This window comes from Idiotropiscis lumnitzeri, chromosome 10 (assembly GCF_059441095.1).
Source record: "Idiotropiscis lumnitzeri isolate Australia: NSW breed Sydney's pygmy pipehorse chromosome 10, RoL_Ilum_1.0, whole genome shotgun sequence".
In the NCBI taxonomy this organism is placed as follows: Eukaryota; Metazoa; Chordata; class Actinopteri; order Syngnathiformes; family Syngnathidae; genus Idiotropiscis; species Idiotropiscis lumnitzeri.
In genome coordinates this window covers 16,033,966-16,046,954 of record NC_142400.1, presented here as the reverse complement: position 1 = coordinate 16,046,954, position 12,989 = coordinate 16,033,966, and the positions used below count along the sequence as shown (strand labels likewise).

Below are 12,989 nucleotides of genomic sequence, written 5' to 3'. Positions count from 1 at the left end.
TATTGGTGTTATTTGGTGAAAATATTTTTGGCTTTTTTTGACTAGATGAGTAATGAACTTGTTTTTTAGATGAGTGAAAAGAATAACGCTTAACTTCAGCCATGTTTTATGTAGTTTAGAAACCAATCACGAAAATGACTTTACAGGGTCTTTACAAATAGATATTACATTTTTTGTTGTGTTTTCTGGGGGGGGAGTTGGAACAGATTAATAGCATGTACATCAATTTCAAAAGATAATTTTGAATCCCAATGATTTGAGTTACAAGTGTGGTGACGGAACAAATTAACCTGGTGAATAAATGTGATCATTGTGTCACTTTTCTTCCAGATACCATGCAGCCTAGAGTATTGGGATGAGCTCCAGCAGGCCTTTGTTCCATATCGGGACTTTAGTCTGTCGGAGAGCCGCGCCTGCCAGCTGCAGCTTCCCAGCCTCAGTTTCACTGATCAGCAGAAGGACCTGGTAGCCTCTGACGTGTGGAGGATCGTTCTCAATAATAACAGCGAGGGAGGAGATGAGCAGAGGTAAAAGAATATTCATCTTAGTGTTGTTGTACGCATATCCTTGTGGACACCCCACCGCATCAAATAGGAGCCAGGCTAGACCACTTACCACCACTCTGTTTCTGTCAAGCAGCATTGTCTGATCTGTACAAGTTTTGTGTTTCCATTGTGAAAATGTCCAACTTGTTCTGCTGCCCAATAACTGATCGTCAAATTTGCCTTACAACTGGAATGAACCATTTAAAAACATACTGTCGGGATATAACAGGAAAAAAATCATTCTTCGGCTAGGATCAAATTTTCCTGATCCAAACTGTACTGTGAAGAACTGACATGAACCGTACAGCTTGGTGGAAATTTAAGGTCCCCCTGAACTGTAATACTGCAGCGTTCCTAAGCTTTCTCTAAATGCACATTTTGGAAGCTTGGCGAAAGGTTTTGTTCCAGCATGAATGTGCCTCAGTACATAGCAAGGTGATGGGATGAGTGTGGTGTGGAAGAACCTGACAGCAACCCCATCAAACCTGAGGATGAGTTCCATCCCAAACACATTTGTGATGAATTAGAATAGAAGTTGTGAGCCAGGCCCGCTCATCCAACATTGATGACCTCTGACCTCACAAATGCTCATCTGGATGAATGCACAGAAATTCCCACGGACACATTCCAAAATGTGACACAGTCTTCACAGAAGAGTGTAAGATGATGATTTTGTCTAATTGTAAGTAGCTGTTGGTGTAATGGCGTGTCGGTGTCTATTAACGTACTTCTGGCTTGCCTGTACCTTTCTCAACCTTACTGTGTGTGAAGTGGTTTAAGATGATTTCACTGTTGGCATTTACATCCACAATGGGTACGAGTGAACGTCGAGGGTGAGCGCACATCCAGGCGACTAAGCGCAAAGAGTCAGCAATATGTCCCTTGTACCACATATGGGGAGCAGGAGCTGGGAGTGGGTTTGGAAGGTGTTCAGATCGGCCTAATGAGATTTCCCAGCACACCAAGTGCCTGTCAGGCCCCATCCGGATTCCTTCCTGCTTACCTTGAGTGTATCTAATCGAGGGAAAGCTCACGGGAAGCATGAGGAGTAAAAGCCCCCTTTGGTTTGGCTCACAAGTTGCCAGAAGGGTTGGGTCAACTTGTAACACCTCAAAAAGAATGTGTTTGGTCTTCCAGTCTTACTACCACTGCTTCTCTTCTCCAGTATGTCGGTGAACACCTTCTGACTTCTTATGGGCTTCATGCATTCTCTTTTCAATTTCTTCCCATCTTAATTCACTTATTTCCTTTCTCCCGTTTCCTCCTGAGATTTCGGGAACTTTAAGTGGAATACAATTTGCCAAGCCCACATTCTGTGTGGGTTAGAGAGCTAGATGAGTAGAAAGGGAAGGACCAAGAAAACATGTGAGAAGAAACCGAGAAAAAAAAAAAAACTTGCCAGAGCGAGTGTAAAACCAAATATACATCTGACTTTCATTATAATCATACTCCAAACGCTAGATGTCCTTTGTTTATTATTTGTCTTTTTCGATCACGAATGATTCCACACTCTTAACACACTCATTTTAGTTGTACTTGAGTTTGTATGAAACGAAAAGACTTAGAAAAAAACTTCAACATAAGAGGCTTAACTGTTTTAAGTTCCATCCTGATGCACCACAGTTATTTATGTTTCATGCATTTCCTGCTCGACCTTGGTTGCTGAAAATTACTTCGTAAATCATCACAATCATTATTATTAGTCGTTCACCATCCGTTCAACATCATCAACCATGACATGCAGTTAATAGCCATGGAGAGGATTGCAGATGAATTTTGAATTGAGCAAGTATGCAATCTGCTTCTCCTCATTGCCTTCAGTTCAGATAGTGAGTCTGGATCCCAACTACCGTGCGATCAGTTGGTATCGCCCATGGCCCTGGCAGCGTGCACCCGTGTGGACTCCTGCTTTGCACCTTGGTTTGTCCCCTCCTTGGGCGTGTCCTTGCAACTCGCACAGATGCAAGTTCACCTCTGCCACCATCTTGAACAACTGGGAACAGGTCAGGACGCAGAAAACACATTTCGACTAAACTCATTTCATATTCAAAGTTTGATTCCGCTTAGTAGTTAAACAAATTTTGACTATTCCCTCTCTTGGCAGTTCCATCTCAAAAACTTCGACCCTTCCTGCCAGATAGGAAGATACCTCAGAAACAAGAGTTCATGGTTATTGGTACATGGGAGCCACAGATCTTCTTGCGTCAGTGGACCAGCGGACCAAGGCGTTGTCAGGAATTTAACTTTTCCACTCAGCTAGACTGCAAGCTGCTGGAGTATCGCAATTTAACACACCTGCAGGTTCTGCAGCCCTGTGTAATTCAGGTAGTTCACACGACAATTACAGAATATGATGAGAACAAATTAAAATATTTAATCATAAATGTTGCATTGCATTGTATCCCAAGTATTTCGACCCTCATTTCAGTAAAAGAAAAAACGAATTTCATTGCTCTTCGATTAGGGTGTAATAAGTTTTGTGAAATTTGTTGGAGTTCATAGACTAACAGACATAATATACCTTTATGTGCTGCCTTTCAGGGCCAGGCTACAGCCACATGCTGTCCCCAAAGTAATGTGTGGGATACAAACATCTTTATGGAACCGATGTTTGCCACAATCAGCCAGTATGCCATCCACACGTTGGACACAGCCTTGAAAAGCTGGCAACAGGTAAGACAGACAAAGCTGTGAACATTAAACCACATCTGATACTTTAGTGGTGCAAAGGTTCTTCCAAACTACCTCATATTTAATAGAAAGTGAATAGTAACAGCATGAACTCTCAGGGAGGGATTTTTCTAAGATCACAAATAGACATAGAAATGCACGTTCTGTCACTAACAGTGTGCGCTGTTAGCTCCAAGTGTAAAAGTGATGGAGACGTCACATTTTAAAAGAGACTTTGTGGTTTTCCCCAAGGGAAATTTTGGAGCGTCACAAATGCATGATAAAGTTTTTCAGTGAAATAATTGGAAAAAGTACAGGAACATAAACAGATACAAAAAAATAAATCGTTAGCTTTGATCATTTTTGGGAAGCCAACAACTACGTCAAAGCCATAGTTTGTTTGATTAAGAGATGCAAATTTTAAAAAAATTGTGTATCTTAATTTTCGGATTTGAGTGAGAATGAATCGCAGCATATTGTCCCATGTGACACGTGTGGCGGCTACTTCGCTGTTAGCCTCTGACACCATCCTAACACAAGAGGAGTTTGCAAACTGAAGAGACGAACCCTCGCAGATTAGCTTAGCCCTACCTAGCTGATGCGACAAAACAGGGATAAAGCCATAGTTTTTTTCTCATGTGTGAGGAGTCACATTGCACATAATAAATGAATACACTCCTCGCAGAAGAGAACACACAAAAAGAACATTTGGCAGAAGCAATCCTGTGCGCCCCAGATCAGCTTCAACATCTCTTTGCGTGAGCAATCAATTACGTGCCCGTTTTTGCATGTGCAAAATTTTTGTGAATCTAGCCCTTTATATTTACAATATTGCGAGAGAATTAATCCTTGCTCTTCAAAGAGTGGTGCCACTGGATATTGCTTGCGTGTGTAGAAAATACCGTGGACTGCCAACTAGTATAAAGAAACACTAAGTGACAAAATAATTGACGCCCAATCATCCTTCAGATATTGCCTGTTAAGTCGCTTTCTCTTGATTCATGCAAACAAGCATGGAAAAGATGTCAAATGAAAACACTGGGTCCCTTTTTAGTTAATTATGTCAACATAACAAAGACATTTTTCCTAATGATCTTCATTTAATCAAAAGAAACAAAAATGAACATAACCAAGATGATGCTTGTTTTGTACAAATATTCTCAGAAATTATGTTTCGATATTACACATCGTATCCAGTGTTCTGAATTTGCTGTGGTCTATTGTGCACAAGATTGAATTTCCTTAAAATTGTTCCATAAAAATACTGAAATTAATTTTTGAAATGTGAACAAATGAATATAGCGATTTTTTTTCCCCATTATGATAGTGTATCTTGTCTATCCAGCCAGAATCTACCCAATCAATTAAAATTAATTCAAGACATGTTATAAAAGCTATGTATAATTTCCTGCTGTATGGCGGATGAGAATAGAATATTCACTTAGAAAGCCATTAATTGCTTAAAAAAAGTTTCATCAACACATCGCACGCCAAACAAAATAGAATAGTAATTTGTTGCGCTTACAAACTTTGACACTGACATTCAAACAGTTGACTTGAGACAAAGCGACTTGATCTCCTCATTTTTGCTTATGGTACTCACCTAAATCTGTTTATACTCTGCACTCGATATGCTTTGATTGGTGGAATATCAGCTAAACAAACCCATAGCAAATTGCTATATACCCGTATAACGTGCAGAATGCGGACGTCTTTTTTTTTATTATTAGATATAAATCACAAAACAACGACAGTTTTTCTGTTGTAGGACTTAAGCACATTGGTCCTCATCATCCCTCCTTTCTCAACACTCACCACTGCCTCTGGTAGCCTGCACTGCACACTGTTTGAAGTAATTCCCAGGAAAATATTGTAACATTTGAGTGATGACACCTGCCAAGACTTCATCTGGCCGAGGTCCTCCACCCACTTCTCTACCACACATACATGCTCACACACTTGGGACGCTCTGGCTTTGCATGGCTCTGCTCAGCTGTGCTGACTCATTATACTGGCCTCCGGAGACATGAAGTATCCTCATGGTTTTACTTGTGAGAAATAATAGCTGTTTGAGAGTTTTATATAGAAAAACATCTGTGGTCTTTACCTGTGGAAAATAAAATGTATCAAGTACTTATCGTTCAGCTGTGACTTCAGTGTTTATTTTTACTCCATCATCAAAGTTCTAATTAGCTATGATGGATCATGTTTGAGCGTTTGTTTCATTATTTTATTGGGGCAGACTTGTGCACGTTCCCAATTTCGATCTGTTAATTTAGCCATAAATAATACTTTTATGAATGAGCACGCTAATGAACACGCATAGTGCAGCTCTGATGTAGTGTTTTGGACACGTTGATGTCTTTACCCAACTTGGCATGACTACTTGGTCATTTCATATCCCACAGGGATGTTCTGAAATTCACTTGGGGTTGGTTCGTGGAGTTGTTGAGTTTATGTATTGTTTTGATTGGACTAAACAGCAGCAACCTTGGAACGTGGACAAGTACGTAACTACTTCAAACCACTTTGCTTAACACGAGGGGGAAACGCACCATAATTATGAGGTAAATGTGCTGCATGCGGGTATGGTCGTTTTGGAGACGGGGGTAGAGGGAGAGGTCAATCACAAAACACACATTTTGTTGAAAATGGTGGTGCGCTGGGAAAGGCCTGAGCTTTAAACATGTGCTTGATTTAATTGTAACATACACGCATGCACTCGCAAATGCACGCACACGGTTCATATGCCATCAAACGTGATCCAAATTGAAAACCTGCTTAGTTGGACATTATAACAGCCTATGTCCTGCCACAACACAAGGCTGTATCCTCACTTGTTGTAAACATTTTGGGATTCTCATGGTTCCTGGTTTCAAGGCTGTCAGGAAGGTCTGTTGTGATGTGGCCTTAAGGGTCACCATTGAACCATAGAGAAGATTCCTCAACTACCGCACAAGTTAATGCTATTAAGTCCATGTATGGACGTACCCCACCCCCAGAACCAGAACGGCAGTAACACTTCCAGATGCACAGTAATAAACATGCATAAAACTGCTGCTTTGTTATGTGGTTCTAATTTATATGGACACTATATTGCCGTACACACTGTTGTTGTCATGGCAACAATGGTTCCTGTTCTATCCATAATAATATCAAGAGTGTTTCTGCTGTCAAAAGTATACAAGCCAATTGGCTTTCTCGGTGTTGACAATCCTCACCTGTGTACTTTGTGCATTCTGTTGGCGCTATCCATCAATCACACACTCGTGTATTATTAAGTCAGTTGTGGTTAAGTTCAGAGAGAGCATAATTAATATATTTTTTCAGATCCATCTTTTTTGGTTCATATCCTTGAACTCAGTTGCCCCTCATGGCCCGGGCCTCAGCCCCCTTACATTTTAACCTCAAGCCTCATGCCTCCGTTTTCAGCTCTCCACCCTCATCTTAGCCCCTAAACCTCAGGGAAGTGGCTTTGGGAGAAAGCCACACAAAAGCTCGCCACTATGTATTTTCTCACCAAATCTTCGCAGGCCTTTGTATATGTAAAAGTTCTTCTCCTTTGTCTCTTACATACATGCATGCCCGGAGACATCTCACACACACACGCACGTACGTTGTGCGCACATAACGTGTCTTCCCTTGCAAATTGAAACAACGTGTCAAAAGATAGTTTTCCCGGAAGTAGCACATGTCTGGATGCAAGTCCTCGATGGAAGAATACTGAGATCAGAGGTGCTTCTCGGCTGTCTCAGTGCGGCTCACAGATGTTGGACATTTTTATTAGGATAAATCCCTTGATATGCATCTTCTTGCTTTCGAGGGGGTCCCATCATACATTACAAAACATCAAAACAAAAGCCAAAAAGAACAAACTGAGGAAAAACAAGACGAGTCAAAACAATACAAAATATAGCCAGCAGTACAACAAAACGAGACAACAAAAAGGGCATTAGAAATTGGGCAATTTCTATCTTTTGTACTCAAAGCGCTTAAAAGAGTTAACTAATTCACCCACTGATGACACAGTTGTATTTTCCAGGAAAATAATCATATTCAAGGATCAAATTGTAAGCTATTAGAACAGTCTTTGATTCTAAGTATTACTTAGAAGAGTCCACATCAATTCCAAGATTTTACCCAATTGTACTTGAAATGTGATTAATTGCAATCAATTCTGGAAGATTTTGCAATTAATTTGTTAAAAAATGTAATCGCTTGACAGCACTAGAAAAGTTATCCTTGCAATAATACATTTTATGTGCACCCGTTAGTTGAGACGCAATGTTCTGTTTCATATTTCATTTGGTGGGATGATAATTAAGATGAATCCTCCCGTTTACATCCATCTCGGTTCTGAGCCCTACTGTTGATTAAAATTCCCATCAAAGTGCCCTCTGTGACCCAAACCAGAAAACAGGTGAGCCGTCACGTTTCCATTGCGGGTGAGCAATGCGGAGAGTGCTTTGCAAAGGAATGGCGACTTTTTGACTCAAGTTTTTTGTATGCTCATTTGGTTGGCCACTCCTAATGTTGATGAATGGAGAGCTATATGTTCATTTTACAGCCTTCACGTACTAGTTTAATATTTTATGTGTTCTTATTTTGAGTGGGTATCATTTTCAATTTGTATTCCAGACATTTTATGGGCATGCATGTATGTGCCATTTGTATAGGCTCTCAATACCAAGTAATAGTGCCTGGGTTGAGGAGTGAAATAGATACGCTCATTCTTGATGTAGGCGCTGACAAGTTGTCATTTGATCTTGTGCTGTATTATAACCAGGATGAATTGTTTCCTTTTCAAATGTCATTTTTCTGATATTTGTACAGTTAAAATCACCAAATAGAAAATAGGTTAGCGTAATCACAGACGCAATTGTAGTGACATGCCCATCATGTTGGCTTGTGAATTGAAGCAGAAAGACGATACCATCAAAGCGCAGGATTAGCAAGATGGCACCAGAAAGTTTGGAAATGTGCAGTGTCAGGTTTGATATGGAGCACATTTACTGTTCCACTGTAAAACTCCAAGTGCATTTGAAACCAGTGCAGCTGTCCCAGCCCTCTTTTACTCAGTCACCCCGCTCTCTCTCTCTCTCTCTCTCTCTCTCTCTCTCTCTCCCTCTCTCTCACTCTCTCGCTCTCTCTCTCTCTCTCTCTCTCTCTCTCTCTCTCTCACTCTCTTTCGCTCTCTTGCTCTCTCTCTCATTCGCTCACTCGCTCTCGCTCTCTCGTTCTCTCTCTCACACTCTTGCTCACTCTCTCGCTGCACTCGCTCTCTCTCACTCCCTATGTGTCTCTGTCTCTCACTCTCTCTCTCTCTTTCTGTCACGCTCGCTCTCAAACTCCCTCTCTCTCTCCCGCTCCCTATATGTCTCTTTCTCTCTCTCTTAGTCTGTGTCTCGCACCTGTTCTCTCTCTCTCTCTCTCTCTCTCTCTCTCTCTCTCTCTCTCTCTCTCTGTGAATTTGTCACTCTCTTTCTCTCTCTCTTAGTCTCTTTCCCTTCCTCTCTCCCCTTCTCTCTCGCTCTGTCTCTGTCTCTCACTCTTTTGCTCTCTCTCTCTCTCTCTCTCTGAATTTGTCACTCTCTTTCTCTCTCTCTTAGTCTCTTTCCCTTCCTCTCTCCCCTTCTCTCTCGCTCTGTCTCTGTCTCTCACTCTTTTGCTCTCTCTCTTTCTCTCTCTCTACCACTCTCTCTCTCTCTATGTCTCTCTACCTCGCTAACTCTCTCTCAATCCCTCCCTCCCTCTCGCAGCCATCCATCATCAAGTGCCATTTCAATGGTTTAAACTTTCCCATCCGTTTTCAATAGGCTCAACAACCTCAGGACCTTAAACGTGCTTGGCAGTCAGACTGTAAGCTTTTACTGCCAGCCTCTTATAACCACCAACCCTTCCGCCATTTGAAAGTCTGTCATTTTTGGGAGTAGTGAGGCAGGGATGTGTGCGTACAAAAGAACCTCTTAGGGCCGAAATGCTTTGAATGGATCTCAAATAAAATTATATATTGTACATAGTATTTTGCCCATAAGCTGTGTATGATTCCATCAAATGACATGGGAATAAAAGACACAGATCTCTGCATGACAGGTTTTGAATTTCTCATTGATCCATTGATTCAGATCAGATAAAGAGTGCCAAAATGCAATGACTCCCCAACTTAAGTGTCCTCTTTGTTTAATTTTTTTTTTTAGATATACATGTACTAGATAGTCCCGAGCACCAAATTGAGCTGCTGTTTCCAATTCCCTGACTTTTTTTTGATATAATAACTGTATATGGTCATTATAGGATTGTTGAAACAACAAATGTGATGGTGGTAGGGCTGAACAATTTATCATTTTCTGATCAAAATTGTGTTTGTAGACAACATAATCACAGGATCACCAAAGCTTCTTTTTTTTGTTGTTGGTTTTTTATAAATGTATTTGATTTGTTTAATTATATTTTTGTTTTATTTTTTTTGCAGTGCCCCAAGAATTAGTTTTATCATCTAAAATCCCACTAATACACGCTCACCAATAAGAAGCGACATGCTATTCGTGACAGTTCATGCACACCAATCAGCTCCAAGCTGCCGCTCGCGAACTAGTGAGCGGGATTCTTGGCACTTATGGCACACCACATATGCTGCACTGATGCACAAGTTACAAGCTCGGTTTACTAGCTAGCATGGCTCAACATCATTTTGCGGTGCAGATCCTGTCCTCTAAGTAACTAATCTTCACCACCATGCCAGCAAATAATCTACTCTTGTCATAAGCATCATTATCTATTTGTATTTATGTGTATTTATGACTTCTGTTTGTACCCTTTACTGTACATAGTGTATATTTCTGTGAAGCTTGATTTGACAGGACAAAAATAAATTATGAATCAAACCGCAATATCTGTCAGTGATAATTCAATCTTTTCCTCAAATTATTCAACCCAAGATGGTGGTTAGGACTTGTGCACAGCTTTTTGGACATGCCATGGTGATTAAAATATCACGTCTGGCTATTAACTGTTTAAAGTACCAAAATAATTGTTTCATGTTACTTTGGGAAATAGGATGTGAGAAAGTGGAGTGTTTCTGAAGTGGAGAAGCCAAGATGTATTTTTGGCTCTCAGGTTCATTCCAGGCAGTATCCTGGGTAGCTGTCAGCCTGTGATTTGTTTTACTCCCCTGTTGAGGTTATGTTGCTCCCACAGATGAAATCACCACAATCTCCTACTGACTCACAGCTGACCTGGCAAGATCCAATTATTTTTTTTTTAGATCAAGAACCCATACACTGTTTGCTTGATTTGTCAATGCACTTGCAAACATGGAACAATTCCCGATTGCATGCCTAAGAGCATTCTCCCATCTGTCACCTTCCTAATTAATCAATCCAGTCTCCGCTCAAACCTCTAACCACAATTGTACTGCTCATTCACAGAATGGAAACCCAGAGGCTGAAGAACTAGTTTACAGCCACTATGTCATCTGCAATGATACCCATGAGACTCTGCGCTTTGGCCAGGTGGACACAGATGAGAATGTGCTGCTGGCAAGCCTCCACAGCCACCAGTACAGCTGGAGATCCCACAAATCTCCCCAGGTAACACAAACACACAAAAGCCGGGAAGTACCAGACAACTCAGAGCTCTGTGGATTCTTTAGTTTTTACAACTCATTTCATACACTTTGCATGGCCAAAGTACGCACGAAGAAACTTTAAAAATGTGCAATATTTACATCACATCATAACAGAGAATGGAAACTGGCACAGACAGCAAACTGTTCCTTATTATTACGAGTTTCCAGACAAGGCCTGGGTATTTGACTAAATTTCCTTCAACTACGGTGAAAATGAAATTGAGTTTGTTCTTATTTTAAATAGATGTATTTGTATTAATTGATATTTACTTTATTTTCACTCATGGATGTGGCATCATTCCATAGCAATACTCCTATTAATCAGAGTACAGATCTTTGCATGTGGCTCATGCATGTGGTGCATTCCAAAAATAAATATAGTGAATTATGATCTTCAGAAAACAAACTAATTGGTTGGCTTTTTGTTTGCGTCAACCATAACTAAGCGTTATTCTGGTTTCTCGTTTGTGTTTCCACTATAGAGTATGACATCATACCATTGTGACTTTACACCCATCCATTTTCTATATCGCTTGTTCTCATTCGTGTCGCGGGTGAGCTGGAATCTCTCCCAACTGACTTTGACCAATGGGTGGGGAACATCCAGATTTACTCTCCTCTCAATCACAGGGCACACAACTATTCATGCTCACTTTCACACCCAGGGACAATTCAGAATCATCTATTAACCTAACTTGCGTTTTTAGGGAATATGGAAAAACCACACTGGCAGAAGTAGAACAAGTAAACTCCACGCAGGAAGGCCCAAGACGAGATTCAAGCGCACAACCTGTCAACTGTGTCAGATATGCTAACTACTACACCCTTCTCTCAACTTTCCGTTTGATTCCATTTCAGAAGTGATTATGCTATGTTGACCGAGCACTTACTAGTTAGGTCTGTTTTTTTGGGGGGGGGGGGGTTTCAAACGCTTGCTGTAGGAACTTAGCAGCAGGTGTCAAAATTGGGGTTTGATGTAATTTGGTCCCAAATAGCTTTTGACAATCGAAACTCAAAAAGGTAAATACTGTTCCAAACAGAGCCTAACTGTACCGCGCGTTTCTTTCGTGTTTCTGCGTGTGCCCAGCCAGTGTTGGTAAAGAAGATTGATGATATTTAACCCTTTGCGGTTTTGAGGTTGAGTGGATCGTGGGCTTGGCTGTTCAGAGCATAACTGTGTGGGCTCGTCGAACACATGTACGCTACAACAAGTGTGAGAAAGTCAACTTTGAGGAAAGACATTGCTATAATTACTCACAGTAAGTCAGTAAGTCAAGTTGTATTAATCCTTCACTTTGGTTAAGATGTGCTCTTACATCATTTCAAACACCCTCTTGGGAACTTGCAATCTGGCATATTGGCACGGCAAACATCACATCTCATGTCTGAAGTGAGTCAAAATGACCTCTGTATCTTCAAGATGTCTCCGAAGAAACATTGTCCAATGATAAATAATGCGATTCCAAGATGCTTTTGTCATATGTTATTTTATCATGCCTTCGTGATACGGCATATTAAATACGTGTTCTCAAGATGAGCATGATTTGTGAAAGTAGATAAATGTAAAAGTAAATGCAAGTCTGCCAAAAACAATCAGCTAACTTATTAAGCCTGATGATAAATGTGTGCCCATACGTCCGCCTTAGGACACGCACTTAATTATTTTTCAGGGTTACACAAATAATCAAACTGATAAAAGAAAGGGTTGTGTTTCCGAAATGACTGCTTGGAGGTCTGTTTTTGTTGCTTTTGCGAATCATTTCTCAACATTCTTAATTGGTTGTGCTATTTTGCTTCCATCCCATGCTGCTTCGGAGAGTCTCTAACACAAGTGAACATGATGAGCCATTCATCCCCCCAGACATATCCTCTGTCATCACGGTGCAACAACTTACGTAGTGCAGTACAATGTTGCTTTTTTTGTTTTACTTTCCTTATGAATTCATTTGAATAGCTCATGACCTTTACACACCTCATTCCCTTCCAACTGCAGACTAATCTCCCGATTTTTCTTATATAACCACCAGAATGCCAGAAAATGCATTTTAGTTTGGGATTCAAGTGTGTAATGCTGTTCAATTTTGCCTTTTGATAAATATCAATATGGTAGAGAAAAATCTATTGCCAATACTAAACACTGTACTGGG

General features: G+C 40.6%; 1 protein-coding gene across 2 annotated transcripts in view; it reads left to right on the top strand.

The window, feature by feature from the left end:
* The window catches only part of vps13b (vacuolar protein sorting 13 homolog B), a 303,806-nt gene that overhangs the window by 247,585 nt on the left and 43,232 nt on the right, over positions 1-12,989 (top strand). For both annotated transcript variants that reach the window (XM_088306201.1, XM_088306202.1), the window contains exons 42-46: positions 331-527; positions 2,367-2,548; positions 2,650-2,870; positions 3,087-3,218; positions 10,643-10,804. In XM_088306201.1, coding sequence (XP_088162327.1) covers positions 331-527; positions 2,367-2,548; positions 2,650-2,870; positions 3,087-3,218; positions 10,643-10,804 — 894 coding nt within the window. The remainder of the gene's footprint in view (positions 1-330; positions 528-2,366; positions 2,549-2,649; positions 2,871-3,086; positions 3,219-10,642; positions 10,805-12,989) is intronic.